Here is a 27301-nt window from a genome sequence, read left to right as displayed (position 1 = left end):
CCGCGAAAAATATTCACGATTGGGTAAGTGCTATTTCGATTAGATTACGATGCAAATTATCGTTTTGTGACGGAAGCCAGCGGCCGGTGTTTTTAGGTGCCGGTGGTGTATACCCAGTTGGTTCAGTGCGATACGCGATTGTCAAATGATTTGTCGTCTGTTGACCCTAAGGGCCCATGGTGCGTAATAGTGCGGTGTTTTTTCTTTACAGAAAAAAACTGATGGAAACAATCAACAAAAAAATATGAAATAAGTTTGTGGTGGTGCGAAAAGTCTTAATAAATTTTTCCGCGCAGAAAATAGTGCGCGAAAAAATATAAGCCGTCGCTGCGTGAAATTTGTTTTGGTAAAAAAGTTTAAAGAAAGAAAAACTAAACAAAATTTTCAAGTGCTTTTGCGCAAATAACATATTTTGGCTTTTATATATTACGAGTTACTAAAATGTAATTTTATTTATTCTGGAAACAATCCTAAAATATTGATTCCTAATTTACCGAAACGTATTCCTCTTTTTGATGTAAGCTCGTAACTTCCCATGATCCAAAAATATTCTAATAAGAAGATGGCACAGGATTTTAATTTTATGATATCCGAAATCTCATTTCAAAATAATATATTTTTATCCCTTTACCAACTGAATATTAACATTTATGGCACGCACCTAATATTTTTTCGTATAATAATATTTTTCTGTATTTCTTTTCCTAGCCATTAATTAGAGAACATTTAATTTCCGGTGATATGCCACATCTAAGCTAAATACCTATTTTGTATAACCATGTGGTTATTTTTATCAGGAAACCGAAAACACAACAAACGCTAAATCTTGGTATCGCGTAATTCCGTTACTTTCAGAAAATATATATTTACGTTTATTACAAATATTTGTATATTATTAACCTTGATAATATTTTATATAATATTCTTGATAATATTATTTATTTGATAATTAAACTTCAGGGTACCTATATAAATTATGATTTTAGTAACTTTACCTAACCCACCTAATGTGTCTTCCGTAAAAAATATAATAAAAGAATACAAACACTACAATATTTTACAAAGAAAAGATACTGTTATCAAAGATAATGACTAATTTTTATCAATACTTTCAGGATTTGAAAACATATTATAGATAGATAAATTAACTGATGTAGAGTCATAATTTCTTTTGCGATAAAAAATATGTAGAGTCACCCTTTTTAAAGCTAGCCTACTCTTATTTAACCAAAAATATAATTGTACTCATGGTTAAAACAATAATTTGTTAGAAATAAACAACAAATAAAGATATTTTGTATATTAACCCATTATAGACTAGCGGTCCCATATGGTACCACTTTTTTGTGTGTTTTAATTTGGCTCTATACATTAACACGTGAAAAGATGCAGTGCTCTGATTGATGCAAGTCGTAGCCAATAGATATGGTCTATGCTTCTAGGAATAAAAATTTACAGTTATTATTTTCAGTTGTGTGTAATTAATGATTGAAGTGAGCGCATCAAAAATTTCTCTTAAAAATTGACGCGCCATTCAAGTAAGTGATCATATTTTTTTTGTGTGATAGTGAAATACTGATTTTGTTACAATCTTGTATTCTCCATAAGTGGTCTTATTGTGAAATGGTGTAAAATTACGTCGATAGATAATAATAATGGGAAATATTGTATGTCAAAATTACTGGTACCGTACGGTACCGCTAGCCGCTTACCGTGTCTTTTTAATTATTTTATGATTTTTAGTTTTTACTGTATTTATTGGGAAGTATGTGATATATTCAATGGTATATAAGGTATACAGGAAGATAAAGTAAAATAGTTTCCTATACTTTACAAAACCATGGGTTTTTATTTATTTTAGATGTAACTTACACGAAACATTGGCAGTTTTGGAGGACGATGAAGGTCCCAAAACGAAGCAGATATTTATAGAACGAACTCGAGATAATAGCAACTCTCGAACAATATTAGAGTATAGGAAATGTTACATGGGGCTAAGTGCAGTGTGCAATGCCAAGCTCCATTCCAAATTTTTGAATATTCAAAGATAAAAATGAATGTTCCTTACCCAATATACAGTTTTTTTACATTTAATATCACTTCTGTTATTTGCTTGTATATTAATACATATAATAATAATAATAAAATATATAATTAACCCTATTTTTATAAAGCCCATGATAAAGTTATGTTTTAACAGACTGACACGGTAAGAGGCTAGCGGTACCATATGGTACCAGCATTTTTTTTTCTAGATTACAGGTCGGATCATTTTTTTAATGCTTGTATAGCATTATGTAGACCATAATTATGAACATATTTCAAAAAAACAAAAATCTGACACTTTAAGAAAACTCAGTCTATAATGGGTTAATATAAAGAAAACAAACCAATAAACACCTAGAAAGCAAAAAAAGCCACACGAAAGTGCAAAACAGATAATAAAATAGAAATATTGATGACGCGTTAACAGAAGCACTTGTAACTCTATCTACATGACCATTACCTCACCTTATTCTAAACATTGCGATAAATCTCAATCTGAGATCAAATTGAGACATTATACTTTAGTAATGATACGCGTCAAGTGCTGCAACATGATAAGCTCTTAAGAGGAAATGCCTATCTTGACTACTACCTAAGATAAATCTTACGTAATAATATTATACATGTTATATTGTACAATATTATATGTATGTATATTGTACGGTATTTTAATATATTTGCAGTTGCTAAAACATATTAAATTAAATAATCGAATATATTCATAATGTAGAGTCGTTTCATACAACTACGTAATGCATAATTTGAATTAATTGATACGTTTACGTCTTCAAATATTAATGGTCATAAAATTATTCACTATGTCGCAACTATGCAAAATACATGTAATTAGTTAAATTGGTAACAAATGAAGCGAGCTTTCCCAACGATTGCGACACCCGATTGTAAAATATAAAATAACATATATCTAATTACGATTTCGTGGTAACAGATAAAGATGGTCGTATCTGGTGACAAGTGTTTATCACGACATTAGAGTAATAGGGATTGCGTTAAACAGCCTCTTCACGGTGAGATATTATGGCAACTTTGTCACGGATTTGCTGATAACTGTGCCTCTACCAGAGTCAGCACGAGTATTTTTATTTATATTACTGTTTTATGGCGGAATGTTATTGAAAATACTATATTTATAGTTCAGGGTTTAATAAGAAAATGTCCTATTTGAATAGACCTTGGGAATAAACATGATTCTTGCAGGAGTCTTATATGAATACGAAATCGAGCTCTATCTTATATGAATATTTGTGGCCCTTAAAACATTAATTTCAATTGTTCAGAAGACTCTACAATTCCTCTGAAAAAGTGCTAATTTTATTAGTAAGTACAATCAATGAAAAATCACAACTTATTTTGACAAATAGAGTTTGATTGTTCTCTTATAACTTTAATGAATGTAAAAACAATGAAAATTATTTTGAATATGACAATTATTTCTTATTAGAATGTAGTCTTAGTAGAATATTACAATAATAGCAAAAAGAGTTGCATCAAGAAAAGAAAAAGTTTTAAACCCTTTTTCCTACCAAATGTTATCAAAAATTCAAACTGCAGTTGCACCTGCGAGCATGCATTTTAACTTTAACTTTTGCATCAAATATAAATATAAATATCTTTAATTTTGAAACGAAACAAACATTACTATGAGGTCTCACAGTGCGCGTGGACGCACAGGGTCTCACACGAACCAATCACAGAGTTCTATTCAACGCTGTGCGTTTGATTTGCTGCTTCACTTAAACAAGCATCGTTTGTAAATACGGGCGTTTATGTCTACACAAAGTACAAAATACACTCGAAAAACATAACCCTCCTTCTGGCGCAGTCGGGTAAATACTAACTACAAAAACTTTACCCAGAATCGGATCTATTTTAAAACAATTTAGTATCATCTAATCAATTCGCATTAAACAACGGTGGACACTGGCTTCTCAGTAGAACAAAGGGCGCCGCTTATCGGTAAAGTCTGAGATAAGTAATATTATATTACGGTTCTCACAACTTTCCAAGTATCGTGTAATCCTGGTTCAAACGGGCCGACTTGGAATCATTTTCTGTATACTCGCAAATTTTACTATGACAATTGTATACTACTTACTTATATCATGAAGCATTGAAAGTATTGTTTTAACGCCGAAGACGGAAAACATAAATTCATTAATGTAGGAATTAGAGTCGATTATAGGATCATTATCACCCTTTTTTAAACCATTATTCGTACAGTCGAACAATCCTATAAATAGTTTCATTAACAGCGTTTATTTTTGTCTCTTTTCTGTCATATTTCAAAAGCTATACCTAAACGAGACATGAGATTACACCGTTTTAATTTTAACTAATAAATGGGTACTTTTTTCCAAATTGGCAACACACTCGCCTCATAATCTGTGATCGCGAATACTTAGGTAACGCTGGCACCTGAACTCGCTCAAATATACGCGACCAGTCCTCATATATACAATATACATAAGTCTGTAGTTATGTACATCGCATACCAGCCGCACAGGTTATTAGCACGCATTGTCTGAGCTATAATGGGACGGTGCGCACGCGCCATAAGGTACTAGGGCGGCCACAATGCCTTTTATTTGAGACTAATCTGTATATAAAAACGAATCCCGATTTTCCTTCGTCACAGTTCAACCTGAGACCTTTTTTAAACATTATAAGAAGAAGGTGTTAAAGAAAGAAAAATTAGGAAAACTGCGCAAAAAATTTGATAATATCAGCAAACTTACTCACACTCGACGTCACGGGTTGGCAATGTAAAATTATGTAAATAAAACTAACTAATTTCCTCTGCTAGCTAAACTTAGCATTTGCCTAAGGAAAAATACATTTTTAATAATTAATAACTGAGCTTAACTGTTATGACAAAAAAGGGACAGTAAAAGTTATTGCAAATGCTTTTCATTTATGAGTTAAATAGATAAGAACCTGAATCTCTTTAAAGCTTTTATTTCATACCATTTCTTTCAGCAGCACAGTAGGGTGACCATGGAATCATTTATCATACGGGATATAATTCTATCTAATGATTTCTTGCTAAATATTTTGTCATTCCCGTCATTATCGTAATTTGTCAATACCTTCATCATTATCATCACAAGAATTTCAATTAATCACTGATAAAGACACAGACATTTATCTGCAGTGACGTCATGGAAATCTCAATCCAAATGACTCCATAATCCAGAAAAGCCTCATTTTAATGCATGTTATCGTCGCCAATAACTCTTAAATAAATAAATAATAACATACCTACTTATTTTTCCGTTAATCCATTTAGTAAAAAATACCTATCACGAAAAAAGAAACTACATCCTAGTACTGACACTATAAGTAATATCAGTTTTACAAAACAATTTCTCGTAAAAGCAGCAAAAAAGCTTTCTTGTGATATTAGTATGATTCATGAATACAGTGAAGCACTGAATGAAGTCGTAATTAAAAATCAAGCACGTGAAACTGCTGAAAAAGAAGCTCTTGGAAAAAGCTCGCAAATAAATTAGAAAGCCTTTATTTAAGTACACTACATGGATAACATACGTGGTATACGAGTACAAATAAGTACTAGGTAGGTCTTTTCGATTCATCATCATCATTTCAGCCACAGGACGTCCACTGCTGAACATAGGCCTCCCCCAATGACTTCCACATCGCACGGTTGGTAGCGGCCTGCATCCAGCGCCTTCCTGCTACCTTTATCAGGTCGTCGGTCCACCTTGTGGGTGGACGTCCCACGCTTTTCTTTTCGATTACATGTTGGGATTACTAATTTATTTGCGAGCTTTTTTCAAAAGCTTCTATATTTTTTTTTCTCTATTTTCTTTAAAAGATTTTTAATTACGACTTCTTTTAGTTTGGTGCACCTACTTAATATAGATAGCAAACAGATAATACGTTTTAAATCGATCGATTATTACCAAAGGACGTCGCAGTTGTTAGCGTTCTGATAACAAAAGATAGCTGTGACTCAAACCACTTCTTTGTCTTGTATAAAGATTGTATCTTTTCTAACGCCCGTATTCACAAACGATGCTTGCTTAAGTGAAGCAGCAAATCGAACGCACAGCATTGAATATATTTATCTGATTGGTTCGTGTGTGTGACCCTGTGCGACCTCATAGTAATGTTTGTGAATACGGGCGTAATTGTATCGTTGAAAGAAAATCTTACCCTACCTTGTAAAATCTATTAAACAACGAATACACACGATACTAGAGTATTTTTACTTGTTTAGTTGCTTGATTTGTTTAAGTAAGCAATTAAAATTTCCACCGTATTTCCTAATTTATTGTAAGTGTTTATTTATCAATGAATCTTTAAAACTAATGATTGTTGTTATTTTGTGAATGATTAATATTTTAATGATTTATTTCGCGTAAACATAATAACTATTAGTCATCTTCCTTCTTAAATACACCTCACACAGCTCAATAACAATTGAGATTGGGTCAAACTTTATTATGACACTTATCTAAGAATAAAGTCTATTAGTGCACTGATAAAACTAAAAACTAGCACAAAACCAAATCCGTGCATCTTGTAGCTTGTGTGACATTCTGATGTAGGATTAGAAGCTACGTGTAAAGGGTGGTATTGACAATTTTCAACCACATTCTTTCTACAGCCTTTTAGTAGTAGGTATTTACCTAAACCAAACGATAGAAGACCTATCTACGGTCACAATCTTACTTTAACTACACCTTATAACAAATGTCAAAGGTCTGTCAACTTCATAGAAAAACACCGGTTAAAGTTAAGGTGATGCAACTCAGACCTTATGTGGAAGGGTTAAAGGACATTATCTTTCTCAGTTAGCCACTATACCCTTGGCTCACGGAGTCCGAGAATTCCCCTTAACCCTTCAACATTGTCCAAAGGTCATAGGGGCCCGTAGGTCAATTGCGTTAAAATAATCACACTGGTGTTTACTTGCGCAGGCGCCGGCGCGGTCGTCCGTCGCGCTTGCGGGCCATGCAGGGTGCTGCCAGCGCCCCCGCGCCCCCCGCGGCCGAGCCGCCTTCCTCTCAACGTGAGTTTACATAGCATAGTTATAATTTGTTAAGCGTAAAGAGTTTCATCCCAACTAATATTATAAATGCGAAAGTAACTCTGTCTGTCTGTCTGTCTGTTACGCTTTCCCGCTTAAACCTCGCAACCGATTTTGATGAAATTTGGCATAGAAATAGTTTGAGTCCCGGGAAAGAACATAGGATAGTTTTTATCCCGGTTTTTGAAACAGGGACGCGCGCGATAAAGTTTTTCTGTGACAGACAAAATTCCACGCGGGCGAAGCCGCGGGCGGAAAGCTAGTCTCAAAATAAATTTTAAATAACTTGCCAAAGTCTAATTGCCTGGGAAATCAAACCCACGACCTTTCGCTTGCCGGACGATTGCTCTGATCTTCTTAGACATTGGGTAAACCCGTCGACGTTACTTAGTTAAAAGACGTATATTTGTACCCTTTTGATTTTGCTATTACCCAATGAGTAGCTTGCGTTACTTCTTTTCGGCATTGACCCATTTAATGTCCCGAAACATGATAGGGTTAATACTGGGACGTGTAAAAGTGCTTTTTAAAAGCCTTTATCTTATTTATTTTTGTAAGATAAATGAAATTTATGAATTCTAGATAATTTAGAACAACAGCGCCATTTAGTATCGGACTAAGCAATACACGTGCTATGGGCACCAGACAGCGGATATACCTACTTGTACTTAAATTCTTTTAGTGATAGAAAACACCTAGATCAATACAAAGACGTGTTATGGATATCAGACAACGGATAAACATACTCATATACCTTTAGGTACATAGAAAACATCTAGATCAATACAAATAGCAAGACGGCTTATCGTCACCCCTTTCTTTTCGTATAATCCGAGTAATTAAAGCCTACAAAGGACAAGGAAATGTCCTTCTTTCTCTCACCTAGGAATCGAATCCCGCACCAAGAGATTATAATTCTCTAACAGCTATACCACAGAGGCGACAGTTTTGTTTTTGTCATAATCCGTAATAGCTAGTCATAGTCTTTGTTACCGAAAATATATTATATTACTAGATACCAGATATAACTCTTCAAATCTATGACAAAACACAACGGCAGATATCAATCAAACATTCTTCAGCACGCAGGCGCGTAGGCGGTCTGAACTAAAAACAATTAAATGTGACTGATCGATTTAGCGAAAAAAACACGTTAGATAATAAATGAAATACATAATTATCAATACACACGTTATTTATCTATTACACCTATCGCGTACGATATCTCTTTGTAAAGTTGCGCATATAACACCTAACGCAATACTACATAGTGTAACAACAGAAGAGTGAGGCAATCTTTAATAAATTTGAGCATCTATACGCGTCACGCAAGCGTCAACAAAAAATCAGGACCGTTTTATTATTTAGCTACAGAAATGCGTGTTGAAATTGAAATCAAAACCAGACCAAGTGATTCAGGTGTACTGAGACGTGAAAGAAATAGTTTCTATAACTAACTCAACTTAGAATCGAACCAGGAAAAATCTGACGCACTCTCCTGAACTGAAACGTTATTGCATTAATGATAAGACCGTCAAACAAGAACAAAAACTTGTTTTAGAATAAATTATCGAATTATCCGACTTGAGGCCCTTTTCTTTCAAAAAACTTATTTATACGCCAAATAAAGCTTCTGATAGCTGTACAGTAGTAATAAAGGACAGCTTGGTAAAAGCTGCACCCTGTATAGACAGTTAGTTAATGACACATAATAAGTGTAATGAAGCCAATACCTATTATGACCTATCTATAATAATGAAACGAAACTCAAAACTTGATTTAAATTCCAGAATTCCAGTTTATACATTCAAATCTGTGAATAACTAAATAACATTTGGTTGAACAAATTCTTCATACTTGATTGACATTTCATAATGTAACTGCTCTTATTGACAATCTTGATTCTTCAGTCATTCATTCCGAAAAATCATCAGCTCCCATTGCTACTGATTCAAAGACAGGATGTGCATTTGATACCAAACAATCCGATCGATCTTAGAGCTCATCTCTCGCGCAACTTGACCGCCATCATGGAATATGACCGCGACACGCGCACGCGCCGACACCCGGCATTTATACGACTACCCCCCACATCACGTTACACCATTTTAGAAACAGCTGATTGTGTTTACTACCCGCCATCCGGTCTTGCGACATTTCACAAAAATACCATTCTACAGAACCTTGGGAACGTCATTGCGTTCTTTAAATACTTCTAATAAGTATGTTATATTTTTATTAGCGCACTTAAACTTTTATGCTTTCGACTCGTGGCGCAAATATGCGGGCAATGATAATAATTGTGATACTTTTCCATGACATACAAGTTTTATGGATTTGTGTTAACACCTTGTCTGTCTTAAAGTTTTTTTACTTGTAGCATTTATAAGTATCATCTAACAAACTTCTGTTTTCTTTTCTAATATAGTAATTCTTGTGTATTTACTTTATTTGTCACTTAAATTACATTAGTTACTACAGCTTAGGCCTGATTAGACCAAACTTTTATCCGAGAGTAAATCCTGGTATAACTGACACATTCACAGTTTCAGTATGGTAAATTTATGTCAAAATGTCGAATAACTGACGATTTATTCTGAGATTAATATTTACACTTGTTTGGTCGAATCCACCCTTAGTCAGATGGGTTTATCCATGCCCTCCGAAACACGGAACTAAAATGTCGACATTTTATTTTTATAAATATGTATTTTATTACTGAAAAACTATAACCATATTATCCATATGATTTCTCAGAACATTCAAGCTGTTTGTGAGGCAAAGAACAGGCTGTCTCATTAGACACTCATTAAGAATTTTTGTTAGTTAAATATAGTATAGTTAGTTTGCTCAGCCTGCCAGTATCTCCGGAGAGAAAGCCAAATCCTTTTGTTGCTGGACACTTGTGCACACAAACATCTTGAGGCGTCAGATAAAACGAAGTTACTGTTCTAAAGAGGATTTATTAAACGCAATATGTAGATGACAATATTGTAGCCAAGTTAAGGATACTTGGTTAAAAGGCTAAAATGAAACCACGTGATTTAAGAAGACAGCAAAGCATAGGCCAACTGCTTTTTAAGATTAGGAATCTTCGTATGTTCTTCTGAATAATTTCGTTGCGGGTCCAATGACAGTTTAACTTTCCCCCGAGACAAACTTGACCTTCACTGGTTGGGTTTTTATTGGCGGTCAAGCTGTAGATCCTGGCTACACAGGAGTTGCAGCGGTGGGAACGAGAGGTAGGGATAGTATTTTTTTTTCTCTTTGTTCTAGAAGAAGATTAAGAAGACACTCGTCATCTGCTTAAAGTCTGGTGACTGAATGCAGAAAAAATCAGCACAAAAAAGTTAGGTATGTTCGATTTGAATTACGCAAACACAATCAAGATCGACTTACACCTACTTAGTTTGATAAATAACAAATATCCTTCGTAATATCGTTTAATATTCTAATTATTCAACGGTATTTTCCGTTTATTGGTTACACTGTAATAATTCAATAATGTTTCAAAACTTTCCAAATATTAGAAGTGACTCAATAATTTAATGCCCTTTTTTACATCTGCCATTTCTGTAGATTCTAGGTTTCATTGGCGAGGCAGTCGTTTATTATTGTCTTTTGTTTTTATCTCCATTTGCATCTAGTACATTAGAGAGGGTCGTGCTCCTGCAGTGGATAGTTGATGACGATGACAACTCTCTTTCGACATAATTTTTAAAGGAATATAGATGTCAAGTACCCAATTGATGAATAACTCTATTATTCGGCAAATACATTACGTATAACAGGAAACACCGGATTAATCACAGATAAAGGTTTCCTGCGCGAGCGCATTCATCTTAAAAGGAAAAGATCGCTTTCTTGGAAAGCGTGTGGAAGGATCGGTTACGAAACGTCGTTAGTGTCTTATCGCTTATAAGCTCGTTTGTGAGCTTTTTGTCAAATCAAATGGTTTTAGCTTTACTTCTGTAACAAGCACTTTAGTATACGTATACGGGACTATTCCCATCTATCGTTCCCACTCCTTATATTCCTGTGTAGCCTGGATCTACAGCTTGACCGCCAATAAAAAACCAACTAGTGAAGGTCTAGTTTGTCCCGGGGGAAAGTTAACTGTCATTGGACCTGCAACGAATTTAATCAGAAGAACATAGGAGAAGTTCGAAGTTGAGGTGCCCTCCAGTGCAAAGCGGATGATTTACATATCTAAAATACCAATACTCAATCATTTTTCACAGTAAAAACTCATAAAACTCATTTATTTCTGCAAATAGGCTTCTAAAAAGCACTTTTACACGTCCCAGTATTAACCCTACCACTGCTTCGGGACAATAAATGGACCAGTGCTGAGAAGAAGCAGCGCAACTGAACACGTGTGTACTTATACCATGTTCCATTAAGTTAATTTATAAAAAAACATACTCTGACCGATTAGGATATCGTGTGTCACCAGGTGTAGGTAACGGGACTTATCAGATAGCTATACTTCCGGTCTCAATTGCCTCCGATTGGGTAAATGCCTTATTTGGACAAATGGAGCAGATAAGTGATGAGTAAGGATTGTATGCGATTGTGTTTGGTTAGATGACCTAAGTTGTGAGATAAGAAGATGAGGGTAAGACTCGAGGATCGAGATAGATGTAAAGTGATGTAAGATCGTTTTTATTGTACTTGCACTACAGACAGATAACTGACAGTTATACAGGGTGGCCCAGAAGAAAGTTCACTTTTGAAAATTCAAGGAAACGAAAACTGTAAATTTTTATAGACCTTTTACTATTGCAATTTGAAGGAAATTTAATGCAATTTATTTTTAAATTTCACTTTATTTAATTACATCGCCCAGGAGATTTCCTTGACGCTTACAACATTCGATAACATACATCAAAATCTTGAAATGCGTTCGTTAGAATTACCTCGAAACCTATTTTCAATTTTTTGCCGAATGCTCAGCTTCAGTTGCTGCATGGTTGTTGGATTGTAAAAATACACTCTATTCTTAATGTAACACCACAAAAAAGAATTTTCTGGAATGAGATCAGGGCTTCCTGGGGCCAAGAGATGTCACCCCTGCCTGAAATTATTTTTTTGTGGGAACATGTCTTTTACCATCTAAATGCTCTCATTTGAAGTGTGACACGTAGCCCCCTCTTGATCAAACCAAGTGCTGCGGTCATAGCCTTGCGGATCTTGCAGCTTTGAAATCAAAAAGCTTTTCAGCCTACCAGTATAGCGCTCTCAAAAATTAATCATCCTTTCAATGCAACAAACCAATTAAGCAGGGGTGATATCTCACTGCCTCTAAGAAGCGCTAATCTCATTCCAGCAGACTTCTTTTTGTGGGGTTACCTTATGAGCAGAGTATACTCTAATAATCCAAAAACTCTGCAGCATTCATCCATCCTGAATCCATTTCGAGGTAACTCTAACGAAAGTTTTCCAAAATTTTGATGTATGTTGACCGAATGTTGTAAACGTCAAGAGAATCACATGTACGATAAATTTTATTAAATAAAGTAAATTTTAAAATAAATTGCACTAAATTTCCTTTAAATTGCAATAGTTAAAGTTCTACAAAAATGAACAGTTTTCGTTTCCTTGAATTTTCAAAAGTGAATTTTCTTCTGGGCCACCCTGTAGATGAGCAACGCCAAAAAGTCGAAATAAAACCATAAAAAGTGTCTAAACAAATTAAAATAAATATCTGGAAATGAATCGATATTGTTACACTGACATACTTGTATTATCTTGATGAAAGTTTACAATTCATAGACCAGTTCTTATACATTAGAATAGCACATAGGATAAGATGGGCTAGTTTTATCAAAATGCGACTTAAGTCGCGGCCATAAGCTGTATAAGGTTCAATGTCCACTTCCATAGGTACCTACTCCAAATTGACAAAGCAGTCCACGCGTCGTCGGACCTACATTCTCACCATCTCACGGGCCCTGCGTGTTGATATTCAGTAATCACATCTCTGCACCTCCCCCCCTCCTCCTCCTCTCCCCCTCTCTTCCCCTCATATCCCCCCTCTCCCCTCTCCAATGTGCGCCTGCGCCTGATTGGAAATCTTTTCCGTACGGTGAAAGCGATTGACCGATTGAAAAACAATTTTGGCGGCCCTCTGAATCGATTAACTGCAGGCCAGTTATCTTTTTATTTGTGTTATCCCGTTCTTTAAGTACTTTACAAGAACATTTAGTAGCTACACCAGCCTAGGTCGTTTTTTAACTGACATGTCGAAGTAAAAGTAAATTCTGAATTTGGAAGTTCCCGTCTATGTTAGTACTTGTATCGCTGTATGAATTCTCAATGAATAAATAAATAAATAATTTGGTAATTTATCTCAAATTGCACCTATTTTTTTTTATCTATCAAAGAAGAAAAAGGTATCCTAAGATTTACTATATATAAAATCTACAGCGAAATACCACTCACTGACTAATCACGAAATCTCAGAAACTATTAACACCTGCTTAAGCTTAGCTTAAGAAACTATTAACTTCAAAAGCTGGTAGTTTCCTTATACGGTATAGACATCCACTAAGAACGGATTTTACGAAACTCCACCCCTAAGGGGGTAAAACGAGGTTCAAGCGTACTAAGTCGCGGGTGCACGCTAAATAGTTAATTTATAATTAAATTAGGTTACAACATTCTATCAGAACATGCAATCACTTTACAGGAAACGCTAAGCTGCATCTAAGCGAAATTTGAGATCCAACATTTCCATGGCCCAAGTAAACAGATTCGATTGTTAATTAGATAAAATAATAAACATACCTAAGTTTTTTGTCGACGTCGACACTTGATTGACCTTTATTAACGTCGTAATTTTATCATTTGTCTTGATGACGAAATCTTTCATAAATAATTATGCTTTATGAATGAAAACAACTAAGATGACGAACAGATTCAAAAAGTGTACTATACTTAGAACAAGAGATCCAAAAAGTGTACTATACTTAGGACTAGGGTACCTCCGCGTTCGGTCCTAAGTAGGATCAGTAGGACAGATATTTATTACAATATTCAATGCCAGCACTCAATGATCATAAACATCATACCGAGTTACCGTTACTTCGTCGCGGAAGGCATGTCCCTGCCTTGCATAGTAATGTCCAACGACTTCTGAATTTCGAAGTCCTGCGGGCGAAGGCATGTGGCTTTTGGAGAGTTAGCGCTGTGAGAGGAAAGGCAATGACCATAGGGCATAATTTGGACGTGTGAGTGTGGCTTAATGTATTCTGAGGATGTTTATTATAAACGGATTTTAGATGGACGAATATTAATTCCTCTGTGTTAAAAACGTAGCTGATGTCAGCCACATCCTATGGTGGATATATGGGTTGGATTAAAAACTCAATATTCGGGATAAAATTCTGTTGAATTAAGGACAGTAGTTATTTAAAGGCAGTTTTTTGCCTTTTCATGCAAATTAACTCTACTGACAATTAGGATACCTAAGTCTGGTACATTTTTGCACTTTTGTGTTAAAATTGCTTCAGTTTACATTCCAAGTTTCACTGCCAAAAAAAGCTACGTTCGCTTTTTTGAAAAGTCAATCCGTCAATTTACTATCACACGCCAAAAATTAGACGTCAATTAAATTTCTCCAGAGATGCGAAACGTCTGCCGGACAAAATGACTATGTGTCGAACGTGAATTATCAATTTCTCGTCTTTCTGCGTATTATCTAGGTTCTCCACCACACCCCACTTACTGTCGTCCGCACAAAGTGTATATTCCCTCGCTTGCAAATTGGATATGTAATCGTCTATGGCGACACCATAAATGAGGGCTTGGAGATACAACACATAATTCAGTACCGTTGAGGCCCATTGGAGTGTGGAAGAAAGCAGCGGTACTGGCGACATCCTCACAATATCAATCAAAACGCTTATAATATGCGCCTCCCACCGTTAGGCTAACCATTGTTTGACCGTCGGCCTTATTACTGGACAATAAGACACACAATCGAATGTCATGCGCGTGCGCAGGGATCGGCGATTTAAATTCCGTATAAGCGGGAAGGAGGAAGTCACGAAGCGCGTCTATGACACCTTTTCTCCGTATTTGAACTTGAGTGAACTCGCTTGACAGTATTTTGGAATGATTGTCCAATGATCAGCAAATTGATTTCCAATTTCAAAGGGTCTGCAATATTTTTTGTCTGAAATATCGAAGAGAAAGCTTCATTTTCCAATAAAGAATGTCCTTTCGCATTCTACGTTGTAAATAATTAATTATTTTGACTGCAAACAGGAACAAAACAATACAAAATAATTATACTGCTTTTAATTTACGCAATCGCATGATTTCCTTGCAGATTGGTTCCGAGAATAAGCATCAAAACGCGATTTAGGCGTAAAAGAGTTTGGATTTTACTGAATTATAAAATTTGATGACGATAAAGTCATTGTTTTAGAATGTTGATTGCAAACTTGTACAAATTTGGGTTAATCAGAACAGCTTTTCCGTTTCATTTAATATGAGGATCGCTTTTGGTTGCATAAAACGAGGTTATACACCTCACAGTATTAGTATTACTTTGTATTTTAATAAATTAAATATATCTACATCTAAGATTTACATTTTAATGAGCCAAATCAATGTCAAGGGCTTCCAAATTACAGAATCAGATGCATCCAACAATTTTACTATTTTTCAGTCTATTAATTCTACAATTAAAATTATTATGTGCGTTATCATTATAATTAAAATATTTTTCTAAAACAATTTGCAAGAATGACGCAATCTGTGTGTAACGCAGTCAGGCAAGTTATGGACCGTAGCCTGTGTTAAAAAGCCAGTTCATTACATGACCAAATGTCTTTGTACTTTGAATAACCATCCTAACCATCCTAAACTGCATCCCACTTAACATCAGGTGCGATTGTGGTCAAATACCTGCCTTGTTATGCATAAAATATAAAAATAAAATTCACCTGAATTCTTCTTAAGTTCTTTTTAGTATTCTTCAGTGGTCTGTTCCATTTACATTGATTGAAAGAAAGATCTATAAAATAACACCTTGCCAACAGACGACAGTAAAATTAGTAGGACCACGCCCACATTTCCCTTTGATATCGCAAAAGGCGACCAATAATGGACAAAGCTAACAGCCAAATCCTCAATTTGCCTCTGATAAATTTATAGGAGGGTCGTTCTCTATCGATCGGTCTTACCTCATTATAACCTAAATACCACAATATAAATACCTACAAACAACATTTTTTGTTACAGTAAACTTTATATTAATCCATGCATGCGCTTATACAGAAGGGCGTGCCTAACCCAGAATGGTCAGGTGCCCAGATGATAGTTGATTGATAGTACTCACTCTATGACTATGATACTAATATAACCTAAATACGCCAATGAATTACGTCATATCTAACACATTTACCGTCACCAAAACAATATACGTAAATGGATTGGGAAGTCTGTTTTCCTTGTACTACACACGTCATATTGCCAAAGAGATTGCGCGGGCCGATTATACGCTAAGAAAATATGATACGTTCCAATTGTTTCAGTCAGTACCCTAAAACCTGCTTAGGCACTTATGAAGTAGGGCAACCACATTTCGTGGTTATTGAGGATTTTCTAAGTATTCGTCTTGCGGTTTGTAATTGTACTCATTTTAAAAGATAACGAAATTAGAGAATATACGAGTTTGTGTCCTCTTATTTACTTTAAATTTATAAAATAGAAGCTTGACTAATAAAAATTATAGATGACTATTCAATGTAAATACATAGATATTTTATGAAGGTAGTTGAGATTGGGTACCTAATTATTTGCTAACGTCTTGTTATTTTTACCTGGACACGGGCAGTGCGACCGGTCGTTATGTAAAACCTTGGAGAAGGCCTTGGTCCATCAGTGGACGTCATTTGGCTGAACCGAACAAACGTCTTATTATTACTGAATACCGTAAAAAAGATATAAAATGAGATAATTCAATAATAAAGATTTTTTTCGACAAAAATCCACCAATTTTCAAACGCGTGGTCACCTAATGTTTCTGAAAAAGGTGCATTTTGTGTAATGTGATCACCGAAGCCGGATGTCGATATCTAAATAAAACCATTCGTTGTAAAAAGATACCAATGTTAGCTTATATTAAACTAACAAATTAGTCATGGCATAAAATTATGTTATCACACTTAATATAATTATTATCAATAATCATTTTGAGAGTCTGGACTTATCAAACATTGTTCACTTTCTTCCTATATTAATCATCATTATTGTCTTGATCTACTGTGACAGTCATCAGAATATACATTTGACTTTGCTCTTCATCATCACGTCAGTTAGTCCACTGCATGAGCACGGCTTCTATAATTTCTCAGAGGCAAATGGAGGATATGGTCTAGGCTAGCTACAGCCAGACAGGTTGGGATGGGAAGGCTGATGTTCACATATTTTATCTGTCCCTTAGTCAGTGTTCTGAGAAAAAGTGGGGGGTTACTTGGTCCAGTTTTTTGATCCGTAAAAATAATCAACTGTCAAATTTTATGACAAATAGTTAGATCAGCAAAATTAGCAGAGGTGGTGCAACTCAGCTTTAGTTTTCATTATATTATTTAACCATTGCATTGGTAACAAAATTCGTCAGTTGGTTATTTCATTCGTTCTTAGATGACTAGGAAAAATTCTAACGTTTATTCTGTGCTTTCATCAAAAGCGTACAGAGTTGAGATGACATGAGTCACGTGACTCTTGACGTAAGTAAGTTACTCATCCCATTGTCCATTAATCGGGAAATTACTATGAGTTGCAATTTGGGTGCACTCATTTGACACAATTTCTAAATAACTCGATGCGACAGTCACCTGTTTTGCATTTTCAGGTGACAGGTTCATTGAACTTGAGATATGGAGGTAATTTGAATTTAAATTTCGAACTGCAAATAGAAACTAAAGAACTTAAAAAAGTACATATTCAATTAACAAAAAAAGAGGCAAGTCATTGGCTGGTAAGAATTCTTTAGTTTTTACAGCAGTATTATGAAACAACGAGAAAATTCACTTTTTTCACTGCACTAGTAGGTAGATGCTTTACTGATTAATGAATATCGACCGTAGTCAAAAGAAAATCAATATTACCAATGACGTTGCAATTCAAGAAAAATATCGTTCCTCTAAAAATCTCTGCCAATCGTCTTAAAAAAATTATAATCCAATTAACTTTATTATATGAAAGTTATTACGAAACTAACGACATTCAATTGTTTATTTCGCCGTAATAAACCTAATTCTAAATGTCAAAAATAGTGACCGTAGCACAAATAATTCCCTAAACCAAATACATAACGGCATACTACTAAATGTACCTACCTATATTGTGTACCTGGCGTCAGATTGTCAGGCCATGTATTGATTTTTACGCCCTCGCCGCCTGCCCTTGGGAAGTAAATCTAGTGGCTCAACAAATAAGGTTCTATTTTGATTGAAATAATGGTCGGTTTAAGACAAAGGTTGGAGGCACTGAGTCATCTTTTTGTTTCTGTCTGGGATATAGGGACTCTTTGTGCTCGAATGTTCTGCGACTACCTGCGTTTATAATTTACTTTGATTAGAAACACATCTATAGGTATTTTTTTTTATCCACAACGAGGAAGTTCTTGGCCTGTATCTCACCTGATGGTAAGTGATGATCAGGCCGTATTTATTAAAGCGAAAGGTCACTGACTCACTCATCACGAAATCTCAGAAACTACAAGTGCTAGGAGTCGTCAAATTCTGCATGGGGATTCCTTTTAGAACGCAGGTGCTCACTAAGACGCAGGATTTTGCAAAATTCAACCCCTAAGGGTGTAAAACGGGGTCCACATTCCACACGCACGAAGTTGCGGGCGGCCGCTAGTGTACAATAAATAACACGAACGTACATAATTATAAATGTCATGTCAACATTATCACGATATCATATTCCGGTATGACATTTAATGACATACGAATAATAATCGAAGCAAAATAAATTGTTTTTTTTACCGAATGAATATGCCAATGCAATCAATCCTTTTAGAAAACAAAAAGGCAAGTCATTAACAAAATAAATCAATTCGTCAAATTGAAAATCGTCGCTTGTATTTCATTTACATACATTTATTGAAATTCGTGATCACCTTCTAAAGGTGTTTCCAAAAGAAAAATCTATTAGCTAAGTAACAAGACGACAATGAGTCCACATCCCATTATGTTATTCTAATAAAACCTACATACACAGAACCGCCTTAGTCATCTATTGTCAAGTTTTCTTGGAAATGTAAAATGAAAGCGCCCTACGTTATTCAAACATGCCTGCAATCAATTGTAACAAATATTCTTTTGTTGTTGCAGAAATCAAAACAGAGGAGGTCATCACGGAAGCCAAAGTCGAGGCTGAAGAAATGGAAATGGTGGAGAAACAGGATTTTAGGCCGGCGAGGACGACCAGCATCGACAGCGACAACCGCTCGGACAGGAGCGAGGAAGAAGATACTAGAAGATCTCGGAAGAGAGCAGCCTCGACTTCTCCATCCCCAATCACAATGGATAAAAGAATCGCCAGGTTCGAATGCCCGAAGTGTCGACTGCGCTTCGACTCAGCTAACACCTTCGATCTACACAGATTCACAGCACACGGCGACGACACCAGAGCGGGCTTCGATGACCTTACCTTCGTAGACTTCTCCAGCAAGAAGTTTCCAGAGATTGCGCGAGGTGTCTGCGAACGCAACCCCCACATATCGGTCACGGAGCAACGCTACCGATGTGATCTGTGCACAAAAGACTTCCCATGTGGCCAAGCCTTAGACATTCACAGGAAAACGTGCACCGGCAACGCCAGAATCCCTAGTCCCGAAAGAGATAGGAGGGAAGACTTCTTTGCAAAGCTTGATCTCAGAAACAGATCCTTTGGGATCCCTGGAACATTGACTCCACCTATGGACAGATTCACCCCTAAGTTTGAAGATGGGCATCTCACTACCAACGGGATTAGACACATAGATGCTGCCAGAGACTTGGCTGATATTCAATCTATCCTGAACGTCACATCTGCTGGAAGTCTCTTAGAAAGACTGACCGGTACTAGAGTGGCATTAGAAAGTGCAGTATTAACACCTCCAGACACTGCTAGTAAGGATAGAGAACACGAAGAGACCCAGGATAACTTTGCAGCTGAGTTTAGACGCATGAAGTTACGAGGCGAGTTCCCCTGTAGATTGTGCCCTGCTAAATTCCCTAACTTACGTGCCTTGAAGGGTCACAATAGAGTGCATCTTAGTGGAACAGGCCCAGGACCATATCAATGTAACATGTGCCCTCACGCATCTCTAGATAAGGCAGCTCTAGTAAGACACATGAGGACCCACAATGGAGATCGCCCTTACGAATGTGCGGTCTGTAATTATGCATTCACCACAAAGGCTAACTGTGAACGTCATCTGAGAAATAGACACGCTAAAGTCACGAGAGAGGATGTGAAACGCTCCATCATTTATCATCCATCAGAAGATCCTAATAATGATGAAGTTAACTCAAAGCTAGCTAGAGATGACGTCAAACGATCTCTAGCATTCCAAACTCCTGAATTTGAAAGACGCACTGAGAGCACCGGTCGTGACACGCCTTTGACACATTTCACTCCCACCTTCATTGCTGAAAGACATCCAGTTGCTTCACTTACTGCAAAACCTTTACCAGAAACTCCGATATTACCACCAAGGGAAACAGAACAACCTTTGCCAAGAATTAAAGTAAAAGGTATCGGTCAACTTACTCAAATACCTGAATACCGACCGCCAGAGATTCCTTTTAAGACCAATGACGTACAATCTGATACATATGACGAGGAAGCTCCAGTTGATCTCAGTACAAGTGACAACAACAGCTGTGACGTACTCGATCTCAGTAAGAAGAAGCGTGATACTGAAAACGATGAGCCTAAACCCCCACCGAGACCCTCATTTGAACCTGATCCCGCCGCTGTTGCTGCTTCTACGTTTGAAAAGGCAAGACTTCTAATAGCCCAGCAAAGGCTTTTCGAAAATACTCTTCCCAAAATTGATCCTGCTTATTATGCCTCTCAATTATCTCAGCTCTACGCTGGCACAGTTCCAGGAATCCCTGGGTTGCCCTTACCGCCGTCTTTTCCAATCAGCCCTTACTTTCTTCAACCCTCGTTTTTTCCTCACCCAACTGATTCCCAAGAACTTGCCGAAATAAAACAGCGTATACAAAAAGAAATTATTCGCGGTCTGAGTATGTCTGGCGGTAGACTTGTTCCGAGCGACCAGGAGGCTCCTACAAAACAAGAGCCAGAGGAAGAAGATCAGAAGCCCATACCACAGCCAATATCTCCTTCACCATCTCCTCAACCCGAATCTCCAAGGCCTCTGAACAATACTGGTCTAGTTTCACAAAATGACTCAGTGAAAATGGTTATAAAAAACGGCATACTGATGCCAAAACAGAAACAACGTCGATACCGCACTGAAAGACCTTTCTCTTGTTCTCAATGCTCAGCTCGTTTCACTCTACGGTCAAATATGGAGAGACATGTTAAGCAGCAACACCCGCAACATTGGAGTGTCAGGAGACCCGCCCCAAGGGCCCCACCGCCATACCCAACACCTGATGCTTTGGCAGACCGAGTAAAATACGCACTCTTAGCCCGTCATCTAGAAAGGCCATTGCAGCAACCAGAAAGATCACCAATCCGGAGAGATTCCGATGAAGTTGCTGACAACGAAGAAGATGAAGATGATACTTTAGTCATAGATGAGGAGCCTGAAGATAAAAAACCTGATGAACATTCTGCAGCACATCGAGCTGCCGCTGAAATATTAATGGCGACCCGTCAGCAAGAACTCCACAAGGACTTCGATCTCAAAATTGCTGGGAACTTGATCAATAAACCTGTTCTCATGACACCTGAAAAGACTGAGACGGGCACAGATCCTATTCAGCTGTCTTCGCATGATCCTGTCCCTGTGGTCCCAACTCGCAGTGACGAGGAAGAAGATGAAGAAGGTCTAGTCGCGTCTACAAGTGAAGGCAATAACTCTGGCAGTGATGAAAATAAGTAAGTTGTCTTATTCACCAACATTTATGTTTAATTACTACTACAAATTAAAATCTAATGGATCATAACAATATTGTCGTGTCAACATCCACTAAAATTTCTCTCCATTCTTTTTAGGTCGGAGTCTGATACTGGAACTCAACCACCGAAGAAAAAATCCGCCTACAGCCTAGCTCCGAACCGAGTTTCTTGTCCGTACTGCCATAGAAAGTTCCCCTGGTCGTCGTCGCTCCGCCGCCACGTACTGACGCACACCGGTCAAAAGCCTTTCAAGTGCCCCCACTGCCCTCTGCTCTTTACCACGAAATCGAACTGCGACCGCCATTTGCTGAGGAAACATGGAGGATCTGCGAGAGCCATTCTAGCCGAGCCTATTCCTGATGCTGTACCGCCTCCGCAAGCAGCCAATGACAGCAGAGCCGTTCCAGAGAGGCCGTTCAAATGCGCATCATGTCCTAGCAGCACCTTCTCATCAATGGACACTCTGAAAAAGCACATGACTTCTCGGCATGGAACTGGCGACTCGCAACCTGGCTCACCTAACCCTGATGTCAACGATGACGCGGGTGACGTCAGCTTAGTCTTCAAGTGCCATCTGTGTGAAGCATCGTTTGGGGAGAGAGGGGCGGCGTTGGGTCACCTGGCTACAACGCATTCGGCTGAATACGAGCAACTGGTCAATAAAGGGGCGCTGGATGCCGCTAGCGATAGAAGCGAAAGTGCCGATGATGATGAGCGAGGGAGGGTTCCTGACCATGTTAATAGAAAGGTAAGACCTCAGATCAGATTTATATTTCCATTCATAAATCAATAGAACAGTAGAAGAATCATAGCAAGTAGAAGTCTTTGCCAAAATTCTAACTTGACAATATCTTTTCAGGTTGTCTGCGCCTTTTGCGTCCGGCGTTTCTGGTCAGCAGAAGACCTTCGTCGCCACGTCCGAACGCACTCTGGCGAGCGGCCCTTCGCTTGCGACCTCTGCCGGCGGCGGTTCACCCTCAAGCACAGCATGCTGCGGCACCGCAAGAAGCACAGAGAAGAGACCGATGATGAGGAGGCGTCGCCACCTAACACGCCTGTGGAGCCCGAAAATCTCACTAATGGGTGAGTATTCATCATTATTTTACAACTTAATTAACTTACCGTAATCAAACTGCACAGCAGCCTTTTAAATAGTAAAAAAATCTAATTTATGTTCTCTTTCGTCCCTCTAGATACCGTTACCAAGACGACGACGGCTCTGGCAACGAGATCCCAAGCAACGTCAACAACAACAACTCACCACCTTCCGCTCCTTATGAAAAAAAGCTCAAACTCGACATGACCTCCCGAAAGTACTCATCGGAGGCTGAAAACGACACGGAAAACGGCGGCGACCTCATCGGGAAGCTTCTAGGCATCCCAGACAAGACAATCATCAACAAACTGCTCTCTTCCGCGGACGAAGCAGCAAAATTCCTTGGAGTAAACAAATGAGAGTACGCTTTAGTCCTCGTGACGCCGGCTAGGCTGATCCTAGCTCCGCGAGGACTAAAATTGCCGCTCCAAATCCAAACTTCGGCATCAACGAACGCAGATAAGTGTACAACGCCATCTAGCAACGAGTAGATGCATAAGTTTAAGTATACGCGCGTTCAACACTGCGGCAAAAGAGAAAAGTCATTATTAAAATAAGGCCTCTGAAACTCAATTTGCCACAGTTAAGCGCAATTATATTTTAAAAATAAGTTTTTTCTGTAAATACGGAATTATTAGTAACTCTAATATTTTATCTAGGTGCCTTTAGATGCCTTAATTTAGAATGAAAAGCCGTCCTTTTCTGACTTAGCATACTTCTGACGCTTTTTTGTGGGTGACGAGCAACGAAATTTTCATTAGTGCCAGTTTTAAGAAAGTACATTTTTATATTTAACCCAACCTTGTAGAGGTGGCATATTTTGATCTTAGTTTAAGTACCTAGTTTACTATTACATTAATAGTTCGTACTGAACATACTGTAGTCGATCCAAAGCTAGTTTATAATAATATTGCACCAAAAACCTCGTTACTGGAAGCTACCAGACACGTGCATTTTCAACTAGTCGTGTTGTGTCTATTTCAGTGTATTTTCAATCATATTTCACTATTCGAGACTCATTCGCACATTTTTAAATATCAAAGCCAAACTTTTAATATAAATCCAAATTTATCTAGTCACACTAAACATTTTCTTATCAATATGCTAAAATACCAAAATGTCGGTATGTAGGAAGTTTTAACGTAAGTCAGTCGAATTATTGTAAACCTCAATTTATTACTGTCCTACCAATTAAGCCTACCAATGAATAAATAGATAAGTAAGCTCATAAATACATAGGTAAATAAGAAGTATTTAATCTTATCAAATAAATCCGTTTCTTCTCGGTTTGATGCTTTTTATATCATATTATATCGATTTTAATTGTCTAAATATTGATTTACAAACTTATATAAATATCCTAATTTTATTAAAATGCAAAAGTGGAACAATTCTAATCACTTATGTTCCAGAATAAATTGTATCTCTTAAAGTAGATAGGTAAGTAGATTCGCCTTTTATATTATTTCTTCTATCTTTTCTATTCCCTATGTTAGTAAGTTATCTACCACCTACTTATTATAAGTAAAAAAAGTACTATTATTTGCTCAAACTCATGGCATTTCTTTAACTTCAAAGACTATTTAAAATACATTTAACTAAGATCTCTTATTTTATTCTAAGGTTAATGTAAGAGGTTTTTAAATAGCTTTTATTTCTCCGAAAACAGGATTCCGTTGCTCTTTGGTGGTCGTTATTTTACCATTTGAAAAAATAAGAAATTTTTGAAATTACCAATTTTCTTTTTTGTTACGATTACGAATATTTTAAAGAACGTTTTGTATAATAATAATTATTTTTTATTTAAAAATTCTTATGGTGCAGCAATATTATGTTTATTGAGAGTTGAAAACTCAATTTAGATTAATTAATTTTAAGGAACAGGTCTCCTAGATTGGATTGACCATTCATACGCTAGAATATACCTAAGTCCCAATTTGCTTTGTATATATTTTATGCTGAACTAGACGTACCAAATATAAATATATTATTTAGATTATTTAAAGTATACTTTTATTATATTTTAATCTTCAATTCTAATATTTAAGGAGGGTGTCTATATCTTACCTACCTTACCTACTTTGTAATTTGTAATAATAAATAATTATAGTAATATAACTGCAGTTAATAATATTTAAGTATTCTATAATAATAACCCGATGATGTAAATGTAAGGAAATTTTAAATAAGTAATTAAAGGAATTCGTTTAGCAATAAAAAAGAAGTTGCAGTATAAGAACGTACCTTTTAATATTGTAGTGGTTATATAAGTCAAACGTGCATTAAATTTTATTCCGTAAAAGTAGTTTAGTGTATAACTATTGTTGTAATACTAAAATGTATACCAAAGTAAGTTAAGGATGTTTTATATATATTAATTAATTTGAACGAAATCCTGCTTCATGTCAATTATAGTTAGAGTGAATCAAGAACTAGTTTGATATTGTAACTAATATTGTATTTATATGATTTTTCGTTTAATTATTCTTTTGCTAGATTTTAAAACGGCCAGTAGGTATCAGTTTGAAGATTAATAATATGTAATTTTAATATATTCTGGGTGTTAATGTGTTACATAAAGTAGAAATCTCGTACTTAATAATATAAGATTAGATTTAAGTTTAAATATAAGAATGTGGCAACACCGCTTGGCCTTTCAAACGTAGTTTCGTGTGTTTAAAATTATTGCTCTTAGATAAGTATAAATTAAATTAAACTTTACCAATTTTAAATGCATGATTTTAATATTTTAAGTAAAATAATTACTTAAAACAAAATTGTCTATTTCACATTTTGCCTCACATATTTTTTTGCAATACGAGTGTCGTTTTTAAAACGTTTCTTTGGTGAAATATAATTGTGTAATATTAAATAAACTCTCTTTTATTCATGAAGACCTTTTTGTTAAGTACCTACCTTTATCTATCACCTCCTATAATTACTTATGCGTTTGAAATAAAACACAATATAAAAAAATCGCCACCTACAAAAAAAATGGAAAAGGAAGGAAAGCATACAAGTAGGTAAATCTATTTCACAAAAATTAACTACCTGCTCGATTGCATAAATGTTATTGTCTCGACATCTGTAGATAGTCGAAATCAATCGAATTGCCTAGTTTTCAATGAAAAAGATATTTACCAAATCATGAAATAAATTATGTCGGGTTTCAATACCGATTTAATAAACAGTAAATAACAGTTATCGTTTTTAACGCCATCTATCGCAAAAATACAAATCTATGGACAGAGCCATCTATTGTAATTTAAAAGTAACTATAGCAAGTTTGGTCACCAAGCTTTTCAGCGTGCTTTTGATTAGAATTCTACCCGACACAAGATGGCGTTAAAATGCATCAAGAAAAACCATTTAAAACCAACTCTTCGGTCTCTTTCTTCGTCCATAAAATCCGTTGACGACCGCTAAATAATATTATCTACTCAATATCATTCTTCTAAAATAAATTCACAGTTGTCTCCGAATAATTACAACAAAAATATGCATTACCTGAACGCATCAGATAAAGCACCATCGAAGCTTAGCCAATAGAGCGACAGGGATACCCTCTAATGATCTATATCCATTTATAAGGGGTAATTTCAGTTATTTGGTAAGTAGTAGTGATTTTAAAGTTCTAAAAAAAGGTATTTTCTTTTACTAAATTAATGATTTGTTACATTACATTAACACGTGAATGCTATCAATACTATAAAAGAACAGTGACGGACACGGAAATTTACTTTAAAAAACATAACCCTCCTTCTGACGCAGTCGCTTATGCTAGCAATGTTGCAATGTTGATAAGATAATTATTATTATTGATTGCCTCTTGACACTAGGGCCCCAAAAGTGGTAAAAAATTTCAGCTGCAATGCTACTGGAACACGAACGAAAATCACAAATCCATATCACGGTATTGTTTTGACAGCTAGTTTAAACAAAGCTTCAACATAAATGGAGCGCAACTGCGCCTTTAG

The 27301-nt window shown here is 36.3% G+C and overlaps 1 protein-coding gene and 1 long non-coding RNA gene across 2 annotated transcripts in view; one reads left to right on the top strand and one right to left on the bottom strand.

Moving 5' to 3' along the window:
* LOC135082909 (uncharacterized) overlaps window positions 1-27301 on the bottom strand; it is a 219061-nt gene that overhangs the window by 148641 nt on the left and 43119 nt on the right. The gene's annotated exons all lie outside the window — the stretch shown is intronic.
* Window positions 109-26218, top strand: LOC135082713 (RE1-silencing transcription factor). The gene is made up of 6 exons (XM_063977485.1): window positions 109-179; window positions 7011-7102; window positions 19480-22207; window positions 22325-22976; window positions 23088-23311; window positions 23422-26218. Exons 2-6 carry the CDS (start codon window positions 7045-7047, stop codon window positions 23681-23683), a joined length of 3924 nt encoding a protein of 1307 aa, XP_063833555.1. The 5' UTR covers window positions 109-179; window positions 7011-7044; the 3' UTR covers window positions 23684-26218.

This window comes from Ostrinia nubilalis, chromosome 22 (assembly GCF_963855985.1).
Source record: "Ostrinia nubilalis chromosome 22, ilOstNubi1.1, whole genome shotgun sequence".
Taxonomy (NCBI): domain Eukaryota; kingdom Metazoa; phylum Arthropoda; class Insecta; order Lepidoptera; family Crambidae; genus Ostrinia; species Ostrinia nubilalis.
This window is presented reverse-complemented; position numbering and strand designations above follow the sequence as displayed.

Coding starts and splice junctions, on each gene's coding strand:
- LOC135082713 (XM_063977485.1), top strand. CDS start 7,045: ATGCAGGGTGCTGCCAGCGCCCCCGCGCCCCCCGCGGCCGAGCCGCCT. Junction 22,977..23,087: donor CTGACCATGTTAATAGAAAG/GTAAGACCTCAG, acceptor ATATCTTTTCAG/GTTGTCTGCGCCTTTTGCGT. Junction 23,312..23,421: donor CCCGAAAATCTCACTAATGG/GTGAGTATTCAT, acceptor TCGTCCCTCTAG/ATACCGTTACCAAGACGACG.